The 12,335-nt window shown below is 37.0% G+C and overlaps 1 protein-coding gene across 3 annotated transcripts in view; it reads right to left on the bottom strand.

Moving 5' to 3' along the window:
• Nucleotides 1-12,335, bottom strand: part of adcy1b (adenylate cyclase 1b) — a 63,666-nt gene that overhangs the window by 16,653 nt on the left and 34,678 nt on the right. For all 3 annotated transcript variants that reach the window (XR_009273646.1, XM_058793343.1, XM_058793353.1), the window contains exons 5-13: nucleotides 11,877-12,004; nucleotides 10,677-10,835; nucleotides 9,422-9,563; nucleotides 8,207-8,362; nucleotides 6,900-7,094; nucleotides 3,956-4,053; nucleotides 3,405-3,489; nucleotides 2,569-2,658; nucleotides 100-359 (exon numbers count right to left, since the gene is read on the bottom strand). Coding sequence is in view for 2 of the 3 variants with exons in the window: in XM_058793343.1 (XP_058649326.1) it covers nucleotides 100-359; nucleotides 2,569-2,658; nucleotides 3,405-3,489; nucleotides 3,956-4,053; nucleotides 6,900-7,094; nucleotides 8,207-8,362; nucleotides 9,422-9,563; nucleotides 10,677-10,835; nucleotides 11,877-12,004 (1,313 nt within the window). In the remaining variant the exon portion in view is untranslated. The remainder of the gene's footprint in view (nucleotides 1-99; nucleotides 360-2,568; nucleotides 2,659-3,404; nucleotides 3,490-3,955; nucleotides 4,054-6,899; nucleotides 7,095-8,206; nucleotides 8,363-9,421; nucleotides 9,564-10,676; nucleotides 10,836-11,876; nucleotides 12,005-12,335) is intronic.

Here is a 12,335-nt window from a genome sequence, read left to right as displayed (position 1 = left end):
ACATTAATCTCACTATTTAGAAACTTTTGACTGGTAGAGCAGATTCTGAGCTTAGCTTTGGTTGATCAGTAGTGGTGATGGTGTGTAAGCATCTCTCACCCCGAGGAGCGTCTGAATCCGCTGAGCTCCAGCACGCTGATGTACAGCAGCAGCAGCAGCAGCAGCAGCAGGAGTTTGGACAGCCAGGACACTCGCAGGAACAATGCCACGCTCAGAGTTCCCAGCATGCAGCACAGCAAGGCATACTGCGCTCCTTCACACGGCAGCTCGGCCATGGTGCGGTTCAGCCCTGCGGACGCGTCGATGATCACGATGGAGCGTGTGGAGTTAGCCGGCCAGAGCCACGGCATGCAGCCCACCTGACACACACACACACACAGAAGAAGGGGTTTAACACATTTAATCCCATTTTTTTCATGGGGGGGGGGGGGGATTGTGTTCTATGGTCAGTCATAATTGTGAGCGGTGCTACAATGTGTGTACTGAATTAACATATTTCTGCAGCAGTGTTGGGTGTAACTAATTACTAAGTAAGGGGAAAGTAATTCAATTAAAGTAAGGGATTACTCTTATTTTATTCTGTAATGTAATTTTTTTTCTTTTTTCTGTAATGTAATTACAGTTACTTCTTATGTAATTGAACGCAATACTGTGTATAGACTGTAGAACATTTATAGTGGATTTAACATCAAAATTCTAATCTAAGTCTCACCTTAAAATGCATGTTTTTATGTACCCTTCTCAATTTAAATACTTTGGTGAGTTAATAAGAATATTGGTAACACTTTAGTGTCCAATTCTCACTATTAACTTGTTGGTTATTAGCATGAATATTACTGGGATATTGGTTGTTTATTATTACTTAAAAAGCACATATTAATGTCTTATTCTGCGAGACCTTATTCTAAATTCTTAATCCTACCCAATTCTTAAATTTAACAATGCCTGTTATAACCACATCTCTGTCTAATAAAAGCCTGCAAATGGATCCGCACGTCTCACGTCTCATTCGCCCCGTTACACAACTACTTTATTAAGTATTAATAAGCAGTAATTAGGCATATATTGAGGCAAAAGTCATAGTTAATAGTGAAAATTGGACTCTAATCTAAATTGTGAGCAGAATAATTTAAGTAGTTACTTGAAGAATTAAAAGAACCGTTTCATGTCTATCCTCATATCATTAACTTGTGGAGGTTGATATAGGATTTAGAAAGTAATTAGTAATAAGTAATTAAATAGTTTTTGGAGAGAGTAATTTGTACAGTAATCTAATTACACTGTTGCAGATGTAATTAGTAATTAATTATGTTTTTAGAGTAACTTACACAACGCTGCTCTGCAGTCATCAAAATTATTATATATCTTAGCCCAGTTATTTTAAACTGTTTGATTACATTCTAATGTTACTTATTATGCATAAAAACCATTATACAACACTACTAGCAATACTGAGATAAAAAAAGAGAAAAAATACAACCATCGACATATTTCAAAATTGTTACTCTTTTGTAACATACATCATAAAACATTTTATATTAGTGCTATAAAATCAATATTGTAACTTATTTGTAACATTTGAACTTTTAATTTAGTGCAATATTTTTTCATTGCAACATTTTAGTGTAATTTTCACTAACAACTGCAATTGGATTTATACGTATACCTAAATTCACCGTTATCCCAGCGGTCACCATCAACATGTTTATTCATTCTATTACAACACTCAGCAAAACTGAATATATGTGAATTAATACTAGACACCTTAAATATAATGCATACCAAAATCTTTGTCATATCTTTATGTGGTAACACTTTACAATAAGGTTCATTAGTTAACAACATTAGTAAACATGAACTAAGAATGAACAATACTTCTACAGCATTTATTAATCTTAGTTAATGTTAATTTCAGCATTTACTAATGCATTATTAAAATCACAAGTTGTGTTTGTTAACATTAGTTAATGCACTGTGAACTAACATGAATAAACAATGAACAACTGTGTTTTCATTAACTAACATTAACAAAGTTTAATAAATAGTGTAATAAATGTATTGTTCATTGCTTGTTCATGTTAGTTAATACATTAACTAATGTTAACAAATGACACCTTATTGTAAAGTGTTACCCTTTATGTTAACACACTTTACTAGGTTTTTGTTTTGGAGGTTTGATGCAGTCATCATCTTCTCAAGGTGCAAACAGTAAATAAACTGCTTTGGTCATGTGACAATTTGCAGTAACCATGTGACACATATACTGCACATATTTAATTGAGACTCTTTTTTTTCTTCTTCTTCCATATTTGCAGGAAATTCACTAAAACATCAGTCAGTAAGTTTTTTAGTGCTTTATAAATGAAAACCTTTTTTATGGTCACTATTGTGACGGGTGGGATTAAATGTAATACACTAAGAACAAAAGAAAACTGCACTCGTCAAGATATTTCATGTACATGTGTTATGAATCTCTGTGATTTATCAGTCTGTATTGACTGAACCTGAGCACTAATGTGAGATGAGCAGCAGGTTCAGCATCTGTAAAGTGATGTTAGAGTGATTTACCACACAGGCCTGGGCCACGGCGTATATTAAGAGCACAATGAACACACACAGGACGGTCCGGATCTGTATGGTGAGGCATCCTGGAAAACACTGAGACACAGAGGGACAGAGATTAATGAAGACTCGCACGGTAGAAGATCAGTTTATGGATATGGATTAGACAGCTTCTGAAAAAATTAAAAATGAAATAAAAATTAAAACTCTTACCGCAGTACATGCAAAGAAAATCTTAATATTTGCACATATTAAAATATTTATGGCCAGATTTACTAACAGCTTGCTCCAGCAAATTCTACTGTCAGGATTGACTAAAGACACATTAGTGATGAAGAGATGTGAACAGTTATTTTTGTGGCTGATATTATTGCATATGCGTTTGTAGGAGTTTCCCTTTCAGAGCCAACATTAATGAGAGGTGAGGATTTACTGTAAATCAATCATGCAGCGTGATTTACTAAGTTTTTTTCTAGTCAATTTATTGGTATCTGTGTCATTATTCAACACCTGGTAAAGCAATTTTTCACTCATTCTGTGGCTTTGTTAGTCGATCACACACTTGATTATTATCGGCTCTGTTTGTTTGCGAAGCTAATTTGCGCCGCTCTTGATAGATTGTGTTGGTCATTATGGAAATGATCTGCATCTGTGTTATTTAATTTTCTCATTGTCAGTAGATCAGCAGAACTTTCCACTCTCATCTGTGTGTTATGTTATTATAGCACTCTCACACTTGTTTGCTCTTTTTAGTAAAACTGGCTCATAAATCGTTAAAAATGAGTTGAAACTGAAGATGACACATTATGGTTCAGCTGGACTGGTGAAGGTGGTGTTTTTACCTGAACTCTAGTGATGTGCAGGTACATGATACACACGACCAGAAAACAAATGCAGAAGACCAGCAACACCAACACGACCATCCCCCTGAGAACAACAACACAAGAAAAATAACACACACACAGCTCTGACTCAACATTTCAGTCAAAATCTGAGCTCAGCAGCTGCTTTCACATGTCAACATGTGTGAAATAGATGAGGAGAAGTTCTTTAGTTCTGACTATCCACTACACTATTTAACATTTTTTGACTTCAGAGTGCTGGGCATAAGGTACTGAAGTTTGTTTCTGAGAAGGAAGGAATAAATAAATAAGTAAATAAATAAATGTGACCCTCTGCATGTGTGTCATGTACAGTATGTTCTGTTTTGGTTTTGTTTTCCCTGTCACTATACACCTGAATTCTCATTTGTCATTTGTTGAGATTTCCTTTAACTGGAATAACCAAGCCTGTAAACAATAGAAGGGAGTGTTCCACAGACTCTTGACCATGCTGTGTATTTGTGTGCTGGATCAGGATCCGGTGTGATGGAGCGACGCTCGGCTGTACGTACTGTGGCATGATGAGCAGGTAGAGGATTCCGATCAGAGCCGTGAGGACCAGAGACAGAAGCACAGCGCCGGTGAAGTACTCGTCATTCAGCTGATGATACTGGAGACACACAGCACACATCACAATCAAACACTCTCACATCCACAGCTTACACATGCTGAACAACTCTGACCTCTTACACATCATTCAGCTGAAATCCACACGCTCATCCCAGCAAATATTGTGTTCTGACCAAATGATGACTGAGGGTTACACCGTGTCCTAATCAAACATGACATGATTGTTATGAGAAGTGCTAATATAAGGCGCATGATGCAGGAGTAATCCACAGAATAGTCTTTTAATAATGAATCCAAAATGAACACAAGGAATCCAGGAGCTAGGGTAGCACAACACGTAGAGACAAACACACCTCATCGTCATCAATAACCGGCAAAGGAACTGAACCAAACAGTACTTGTGGTGCGTTCATGTCATGTCGGATAGATCGTGTTTACAATTTGAACGCACATGAACACCACCACAAAGTCCTTATTACGTGTGTAAAACTCAATTTTCTTTAAGCCCAGAGTTTCTGAGTTGGGGGCGTGTCAGTGAAAAAAACGTTGGATGCAATGGACCAGCCAAAGACTAAAGATACGCAGCGTCTGTATTGATGGTAAATTTGTTGAAATTAATAAAATGATAATTTTTTGTAATGTACAATAAAACTATATGTTACATATACAAAATATTATATTGTATACCATAGAATATATAAGGATTCAGTTTACATCATCTTCATAAATTGAATAAAAACAGAAAAAAGCAAAAACATGATGCACATTCTTTATTCATCATTTTGTAGATGTAGAGCTGGGATCTTCAACTAAAACGGCTCGAGGTCCAGTAATGAACCCTCCCCACCAGCCGAGGTCCGAACAATTATATATAAAAAACAATTGATGGTTTTTGCCAGGCCAGGGTATCTGCAGGATATTTAAGCTTAAATTCAAGACTTTTAAAAGACCTTTTTTTTTTTTTTAAGACCTGCACAAAAAATAAATAAATAAATAAAAAATTAAATGACTGTAAAAAGCACAATTTACTGTTCAGATGCAGGTTTTCACAAAATCAATCAAGTATTATATTAATTAAATAACAAATATATTTTACTGCCTTAATTGTTTACATTTTATAACACATCTTCTTGTTGATCCACCAGTTCACATTTACAACTCTGCGTGTTTGCTTAAAAACATGGATTGATTTTCACATTGACCTTTGACAACAACAGACTGTACGGGCTGATTGAAAATGGAAAATCATTCTCTTCCAGCAGGTGGCGCTTTGGGAACGGCAAAGCCCAAGAGACAGACTCCACAAAGCAGCGAAGCAGATGACTTTGAAACCTGCAGCGCTCATATTTATTCAAAGAATAGCGCAATTCTTGTCTTTCAGTCCCCACATTTAACACCTCCTGAAATCATAATTAAGACTTTCTTGTAACATTTAAGATTTTTAAGGACCCGTCAACTTTCCTAATTTTTGAAAATGCCATTGCTTTTCACCCACTGAAAGTTTCATCTGTCTGCGTGCAGCGGGCAGCTCTCTGCTCTCATCACTGCACGCACGACTGCACCCAAACGGCTCTAGAGCTGACCTTGATCTGCTAGACATAAATTTGATGAACTAGAAATTAGCGTTTGGTATTTATTTCATTATGTCAAAAGCCTTCATGGATTTGGACCGGAGTCCGCTATCATAAAGACTACAAAAGCTGCGCCAGTTGAAATAGAAGCTAGATATGTAGGTCCGGGTCCAGATGGGACGGCTTCTGGGTCCGGACCCGGACCCGGACCGCGGTCCGCCTGTTAGTGACCTATGATGTAGAGTTTAAAAATCATTGAAATTAATGTATAAAAGTTAAATCGGCATCTTTTACAGACCAAAGTGATTTGAACGTACCTGATGTCGTAATTATGATTTGTCAACTAGTAAGTACGAATGTCCCAGGAGGACTTGATCCCAGCATTATACAGAAACTAAACGAGGGAACTAATGACTTAACTGAACACAGGTGAACTGAATAACATGATCAACAAACTGAGGAAAACTACATCAAAGCAAGGCTTCTAACAGTGACGCCATGACATGTGATAAAATGTTTTCCATATTAATCAGAGATTTTGTCCTAACCAGCCACAGTGGCGATACGTGACGAGCAACAGCGGATTCTACTTTAAAACCTTGTTTTTATTTCTGTGACATTGCAGCTGGAACAACAACATGTTAATAATAATCTCAAGTAATGATTATGTCTCAGTGTAAACAAATAAGCGTATTCAGCGACACCTATTGTATCAATCATTAGTTAATCATGTTAAAATGGTTTAATGAATAAGAATTCAATGATGTACACTCTTAAAAATAAAGGAGCTTCACGATGACATAGAAGAACCTTTTTGTCTAAATTGTTCCATAAAGAACCTTTAAGATCTGAAGAACCTTTCTGTTTCACAAAAGGTTCTTTGTGGTGAAAGAAGTTTCTTCAGATTATAAAAAGGTAAGAAAAAGATGGTTCTTTAAAAGCACATTTGACTGAATGGTTCTTTGTGGAACCAACCAAAAATGGTTCTTTTATGGCATCGCTGTGAAGAACCTTTTAAGCACCTTTATTTTTAAGAGCGTACTTCCATTTTGTTGTGAGTGCAGTACACTTGCAGAGAGACTCTGCCCACACACTATTCTGATTGGCTCTGATCCTTGATTGGTTTTGTCATGTCTGGTGAGGAATGATAAATTGCTTGTCACTAAAAGCTTACTGCATCTAATTCTGGTTAGGACACAGTGTAACAGGGTCTTGCTTACAGTGCCCACAGAAACCAGCACTGCGTCATACACCGGGGTCAAACCAGTCCTGTTCACCACAGTAACACAGGTTAAGCTCAGCACAGGACTCTCACCCTGCGCTCTCGCTCCGAGTCTCTGTAGCTGAGCGTGAGGTAGTGCAGGTCGGCCGTGTCGGACTCCGTCTGCCGGGCCTCGATCAGACGGCTGATGTAGCGGTTGACCCGTGTCCCCGGGTTGCTCTGGGTCGCGTTAGCCGCTGCGGTGGTACGGTTCCTCAGCTTCTCCGGGGCCGAGCACAGCACCCTCCTCTGCCAATCACAGACACGATCACATGACCACATGATGAGGCTGTGAGAGGGACAGCATGAGCTGAACAGCAGATCTTAGACACATCAGTATCAGCAGACACAGGAAAACCGCTATGGATTCATTCAGCATTATGTACTGTAAAAAAAAAAATACTGTAACATTTACGGTAAAAACCGGCAGCTGTGGTTGCCAGAATTTTACCGTAAAAAATGTGGTGGCAACATTTTAGGTTTTATGGATTTAACTTAAATTTACATTTAAATACCGTAATTTCATCAACTGATATAATGTTAATATAGCAACATATTGAAGCTCTGAAATCTGTTTTGTACCTTTGTAATACACTGATAACTACTGAAAGCAGATGATGATGAGAGTCACATGATGAACTGAAGCCCATCACAAGCAGCTTTTAAATACTAACATATATAGAAGGTGCACAGTGTCATTCACACAAACACTAAACACAATCAGTAACTGAAAAACTGAAAATAATGCAAGAAACATTCATTTAACAACATTAGATTGTTACATCTCCGGTCTGCTGAAGTATGTGTATGTATTTCTGAGTGTGTCTGTGCAGGAGAAGGTGTGGTTTGCATTCAAGCCAGCAGAGATCCTGATTGGCCTCCTCCTAATTGGTCTGGTTCCGGGTTCCAGTGAAAAGGACCTCCCCAAACATTCTAGAAGGCCGAATGTGTGTCATTTGTTTTGCTTTGATTTGGGTTCCTCTGTGATTGTGTGTGCTTTGAAAAATGTGCTTTTGTTCCAGTTGACTTCTAATTGTAATTTGTAAATATCTAATTTAAGCGAGGTAGGGAGTATGATGGCAATCATTTTCTTTTCAAAGAAAAAATTAAATCAAATGTGAAATGTAATTCAGGGAATTCTGGGAATGCCAATTTACGGTTATTCACTGTAAATTATATGTTCTTTTTCCACTTTCTAAAACGCTATACTACTGTAAAATTACATGTAATGTCCAATACAGTTTTTCACCATATATAGTAGGGGAACTTACCGTTAACCAATTAACAGGTTTTAAAAGTAGCATTTGTACAGTCTTTTACCGTTAAAATCATGGTTATTCTTTTTCAGTGTCTCATCATACCTTGTCCCCGTCCTCACAGTTCATGACGCTGGAGAAGGGAATCTCAGCCTTGAACATCTTGCGGCAGTGCATGAGCTGCACCAGCAGGTAACACACCGTCTTAAACTTCATCTTTTTGGCAGGTTTAATGTCTGACAGGATCAGACCAGGAAAAATCTGGAAAAACACACACAAACCACTCAAATCATGTCAGTGGCAAGTCAATGGCATATATTCACAATAAAAACAGACTGTAAAGCACTGCCATCATTTGTGAATTAATGCTATAATCTGAAATGACACTAAGTTACTTTTTGGGGAGAATTTATAATAAATGTGACCCTGCAGCACAAAAGCAGTCATAAGCAGCACAGGTATATTTGTAGCAATAGCCAACAATACATTGTATGAATACATTTTTCTTTTATGCCAAAAATCATTAGGATATTAAGTAAAGATCATGTTCCATGAAGATATTTTGTAAATTTCCTAACGTAAATATATCAAAACTTAATTTTTGATTAGTAATATGCATTGCTAAGAACTTTAAAGGCGATTTTCTCAATATTTAGACTTTTTGCACCCTCGGATTCCAGATTTTCAAATAGTTGTATCTTATGTATTTTTCCAGCTTTCAGATGATGTATAAATCTCAATTAAAAAAAAAAAAGGCCCTTATGACTTATGTTTTGTGGTTCATGGTCACAAATGTACTACTGTACATCTACTGTACATAATTCTTTGTCATTTTTGTAGTTGATGTATAGTTGGCCATTGTTATTTGTGTAGTTTTTCTGATGATTTGTTGATACTATACTATGGCATGAATAAACGCACCCAAGTGACAAATTTAGGTTATAAAAACATTGTGAACATTGTTTTTAAAAACTACAATCACACTTTAGTTTATGCTCCAAATCTCACTATTGACTACGACTTTTGCCTCAATAAAATCCTAATTTGCTGCTTATTAATAGTTAGTATGGTAGTTGTTTGTGGGAAGGTTTTTAAGCATAAAGGGATCTAAAATATGCTCATGCAAAATAAGACATTAATATGTGTTTTATAAGTACTAATAAGCAGCCAAAATGCTAGTAATATGCATGCTAATTAATAGTGAGAATTGGTCCTTAATATAAAGTGTTAAAACATTACTAAAATGTTCAAATTTGTTGTGATCTCTTTAAATATGTTAGTGGAAGCTGTGGGAACGTTCGGTGTTATCGGCACACACACCTTCCTGCGGTGAGATGGCACTATGAAGAAGGTCTCGATGTCGTGTTTGAGCAGGAACGAGTGTCTCTCGCGGCCGTTTCCCGGCTCCACCTCGTAATCTCCATTCAGACAATCCAGCGTGGCACGCGTGATGTGCACCTTCCTGTAGAACAACCAGACGAGAGGAGAAACTGCTCTCAAACGGCTCAGGGTTCTGCACTGTAAAAAATGCAACTGCACATTTTCCAGTTTACCAAACCTTTTGAGTCTCAAATACTAAAAAAAATATATTTTCTTGAAACTACATAAAAACCCTTGTCAGACCAACAAAACTACCCCAAATGTTGTCTCAACTAGCCAAACACAGTTGTCTGAACAAAGAATTTCATATTGTCAAAATTTGAAGGCTTTGTAAGTTCCCTGCATTCATTGCAGCATGAATAAATTACTGTTATAGGATTGTTGTTTTGCTGTTTGCTGACTTAATTTAAACTCTTTTGTTGTTGTTTTATCATTATTGTTAGTTATTTGTTGTACTGCGATGTAAAGAGCTCATCTTTTTAACATTTGTTGATTGCCAGTGTTCTTGAGGTTTGTGTGTCTAGTTTTGAGGCCTAGAGTATGTTCAACTGTTTATATCTGTCTCCTGGATATCTGTCTTATAAATTGTTTTTACAAACAAAGACAATGTTATCTACATATTAGACTAAGTTATCCATTAACTTGTGTAATTCGCAAACAAACATAAATTTGATAATATGGTGACTTTTTTTTTTTACACATTCTTTTTTCTTCCAGGAAAAAATAAAAAATAAATACCTCAATGACATTAATTGTTGTTTCATTTGCTGTGACGAGAATTTTTGTATTAGCAAAATAAGACAATCAGCATTGCATGAACAAACTAATTTACATTGGCTCAACAAAGTATCTTTACTGAGCAGAACTAAAAAACTATTGTTGAGAGAACTCAAAAGTCTTATTGCATCAAGTTGCCTTATTTTTTACGTTTTCTCAACTGTTTATCGTTTAGAGCAGGGTTCCTCAAATCTTTCCCTGAAGGGCCAATCTGCTGCAGAGTTTAGCTCCAACCCTGATCAAACTCACCTACCTGTGATTTTCTAATGATCTTGAAGACACTGATTAGCATGCTCAGGTGTGTTTGATTAGGGTTAGAGCTAAACTCTGCAGGAAAGTGGATCTCGTGGGCCAGATTTGAGGATCCCTGGTTTAGAGTGTGGAGAGGAGCGTGATGCTGATGGCTTGAGCTCCTCACCCCGGCAGACCTCCAGCCTCCATCACGTTGGCCAGTGTCACGTCGTTGGACCACACGTCATACTGCCACTTTCTGAGGCCCAACACGCCACAGAGCACCCTTCCCGTGTGCAGACCCACACGCATGTTCAGATCCACCTCTGTAGCTTCAGCCACCGACCTGAAGAACACAGTCACGCTCAGCAGCTCACCCATAATCAATGCATCAAGATTTACATCAAAAGCCATAAGTCAAACTGTTTACACCAGCTGTCAAAAGTCTGGAATAATTCAGATTTTTTAAACATGTTTTTAAAAGAAGTCTCTTCTGCTCACCAAGGCTGCATTTATTTGATCAAAGATACAATGGAAACATTAATACTGCAAAATATTATTACAATTTAAAATCAGAAAATCAGCATATTAGAATGATTTCTGAAGGATCATGTGACTGGAGTAATCCAACTTTGATCACAGAAATAAATTACACTTTAACAGATATCCACAGAGAAAACATCTATTTGAATAATATTTCACAATATTTCTATTTTTACTGTATTTATAATCAAATAAATGCAGCCTTAACAAGTGGAAGAGACTTCTTTCAGAAACATGAAACCTTAATTATTCCATATTTTTGATCAGTGTTGTATATTGTAATATGTTTATGTCTAACTGTAACCAGCAGGTGGTGCTGTCAGCAGATGAGTACAATAGCACATATACACATATACAATTTTGAGTGATATTCCAGAAGTTGCAGTTTCACCTTTTTGTTGTTGGGTTAGAGAAGAACTCTGAAGTATTTCAAAATAGTAATGAATAAGATATGCAGAGTTCCTGGAGGATAAAGTGACACTGCTCTTTTAAATCATGACTGTAGTGATTTGAAGTAGAAATCAAATCAGCATACAGATGTATTGTGGCTAAAATAATCTTCATCAGGGATAGTTCACCCAAAATAATTTGCTTGCCCTCATTTTGTTGCACTGTTTATTATACAACACATCATACAACACATGAGGGAGAGTGAATGATGACAGAATGATCATTTTTGGGTGTACTAACACTTTAAGAAGTTAAAAGCAACAAATAAATAAATACATAAAAATTAAATTAAATTAAATTTTAAGTAGGCTGGATATAGTACACACTAGAGTGAAGCGTGTGTGATTGAACACTAGATTTCCGGAGGAAACCCTTAAGAAGAGTCCACACTCACGTGATGGTGTCGATCATGTCCAGACCCATCTCCACGCAGCAGTGAGCGTGATCCGTCTTGGGCTGCGTCAGGCCAGACACACAGTAGTAGCAGTCGCCCAGAATCTTGATCCGCCGGCAGTGATTCTCCTGCAGATGAGCACAGCAGGAGGAAAAGCTTTACAGCAGCAACTGTTTCACACCATCAGCGTCAGAAAATATAGGGACTGTCACGGCTCATTTGATGTGACTTTCTGACAACACAGTGATTTGAGTATAAATGTGACCCTGGAGCACTAAAGCAGTCATAAGCAGCACAGCTATATTTGTAGCAATAGCCAACAATACATTGTATGCGTCAAAATTATACATTTTTCTTTTATGCCAAAAATCATTAGGATATTAAGTAAAGATCATGTTCCATGAAAATATTTGGTAAATTTCCTACCATAAATATATCAAAACTTAATTTTTGATTAGT

Source organism: Onychostoma macrolepis, chromosome 02, assembly GCF_012432095.1.
Source record: "Onychostoma macrolepis isolate SWU-2019 chromosome 02, ASM1243209v1, whole genome shotgun sequence".
NCBI lineage: Eukaryota > Metazoa > Chordata > Actinopteri > Cypriniformes > Cyprinidae > Onychostoma > Onychostoma macrolepis.
Note: the sequence above shows the minus strand (reverse complement) of the source record. Positions and strands in the feature narration are given on the sequence as shown.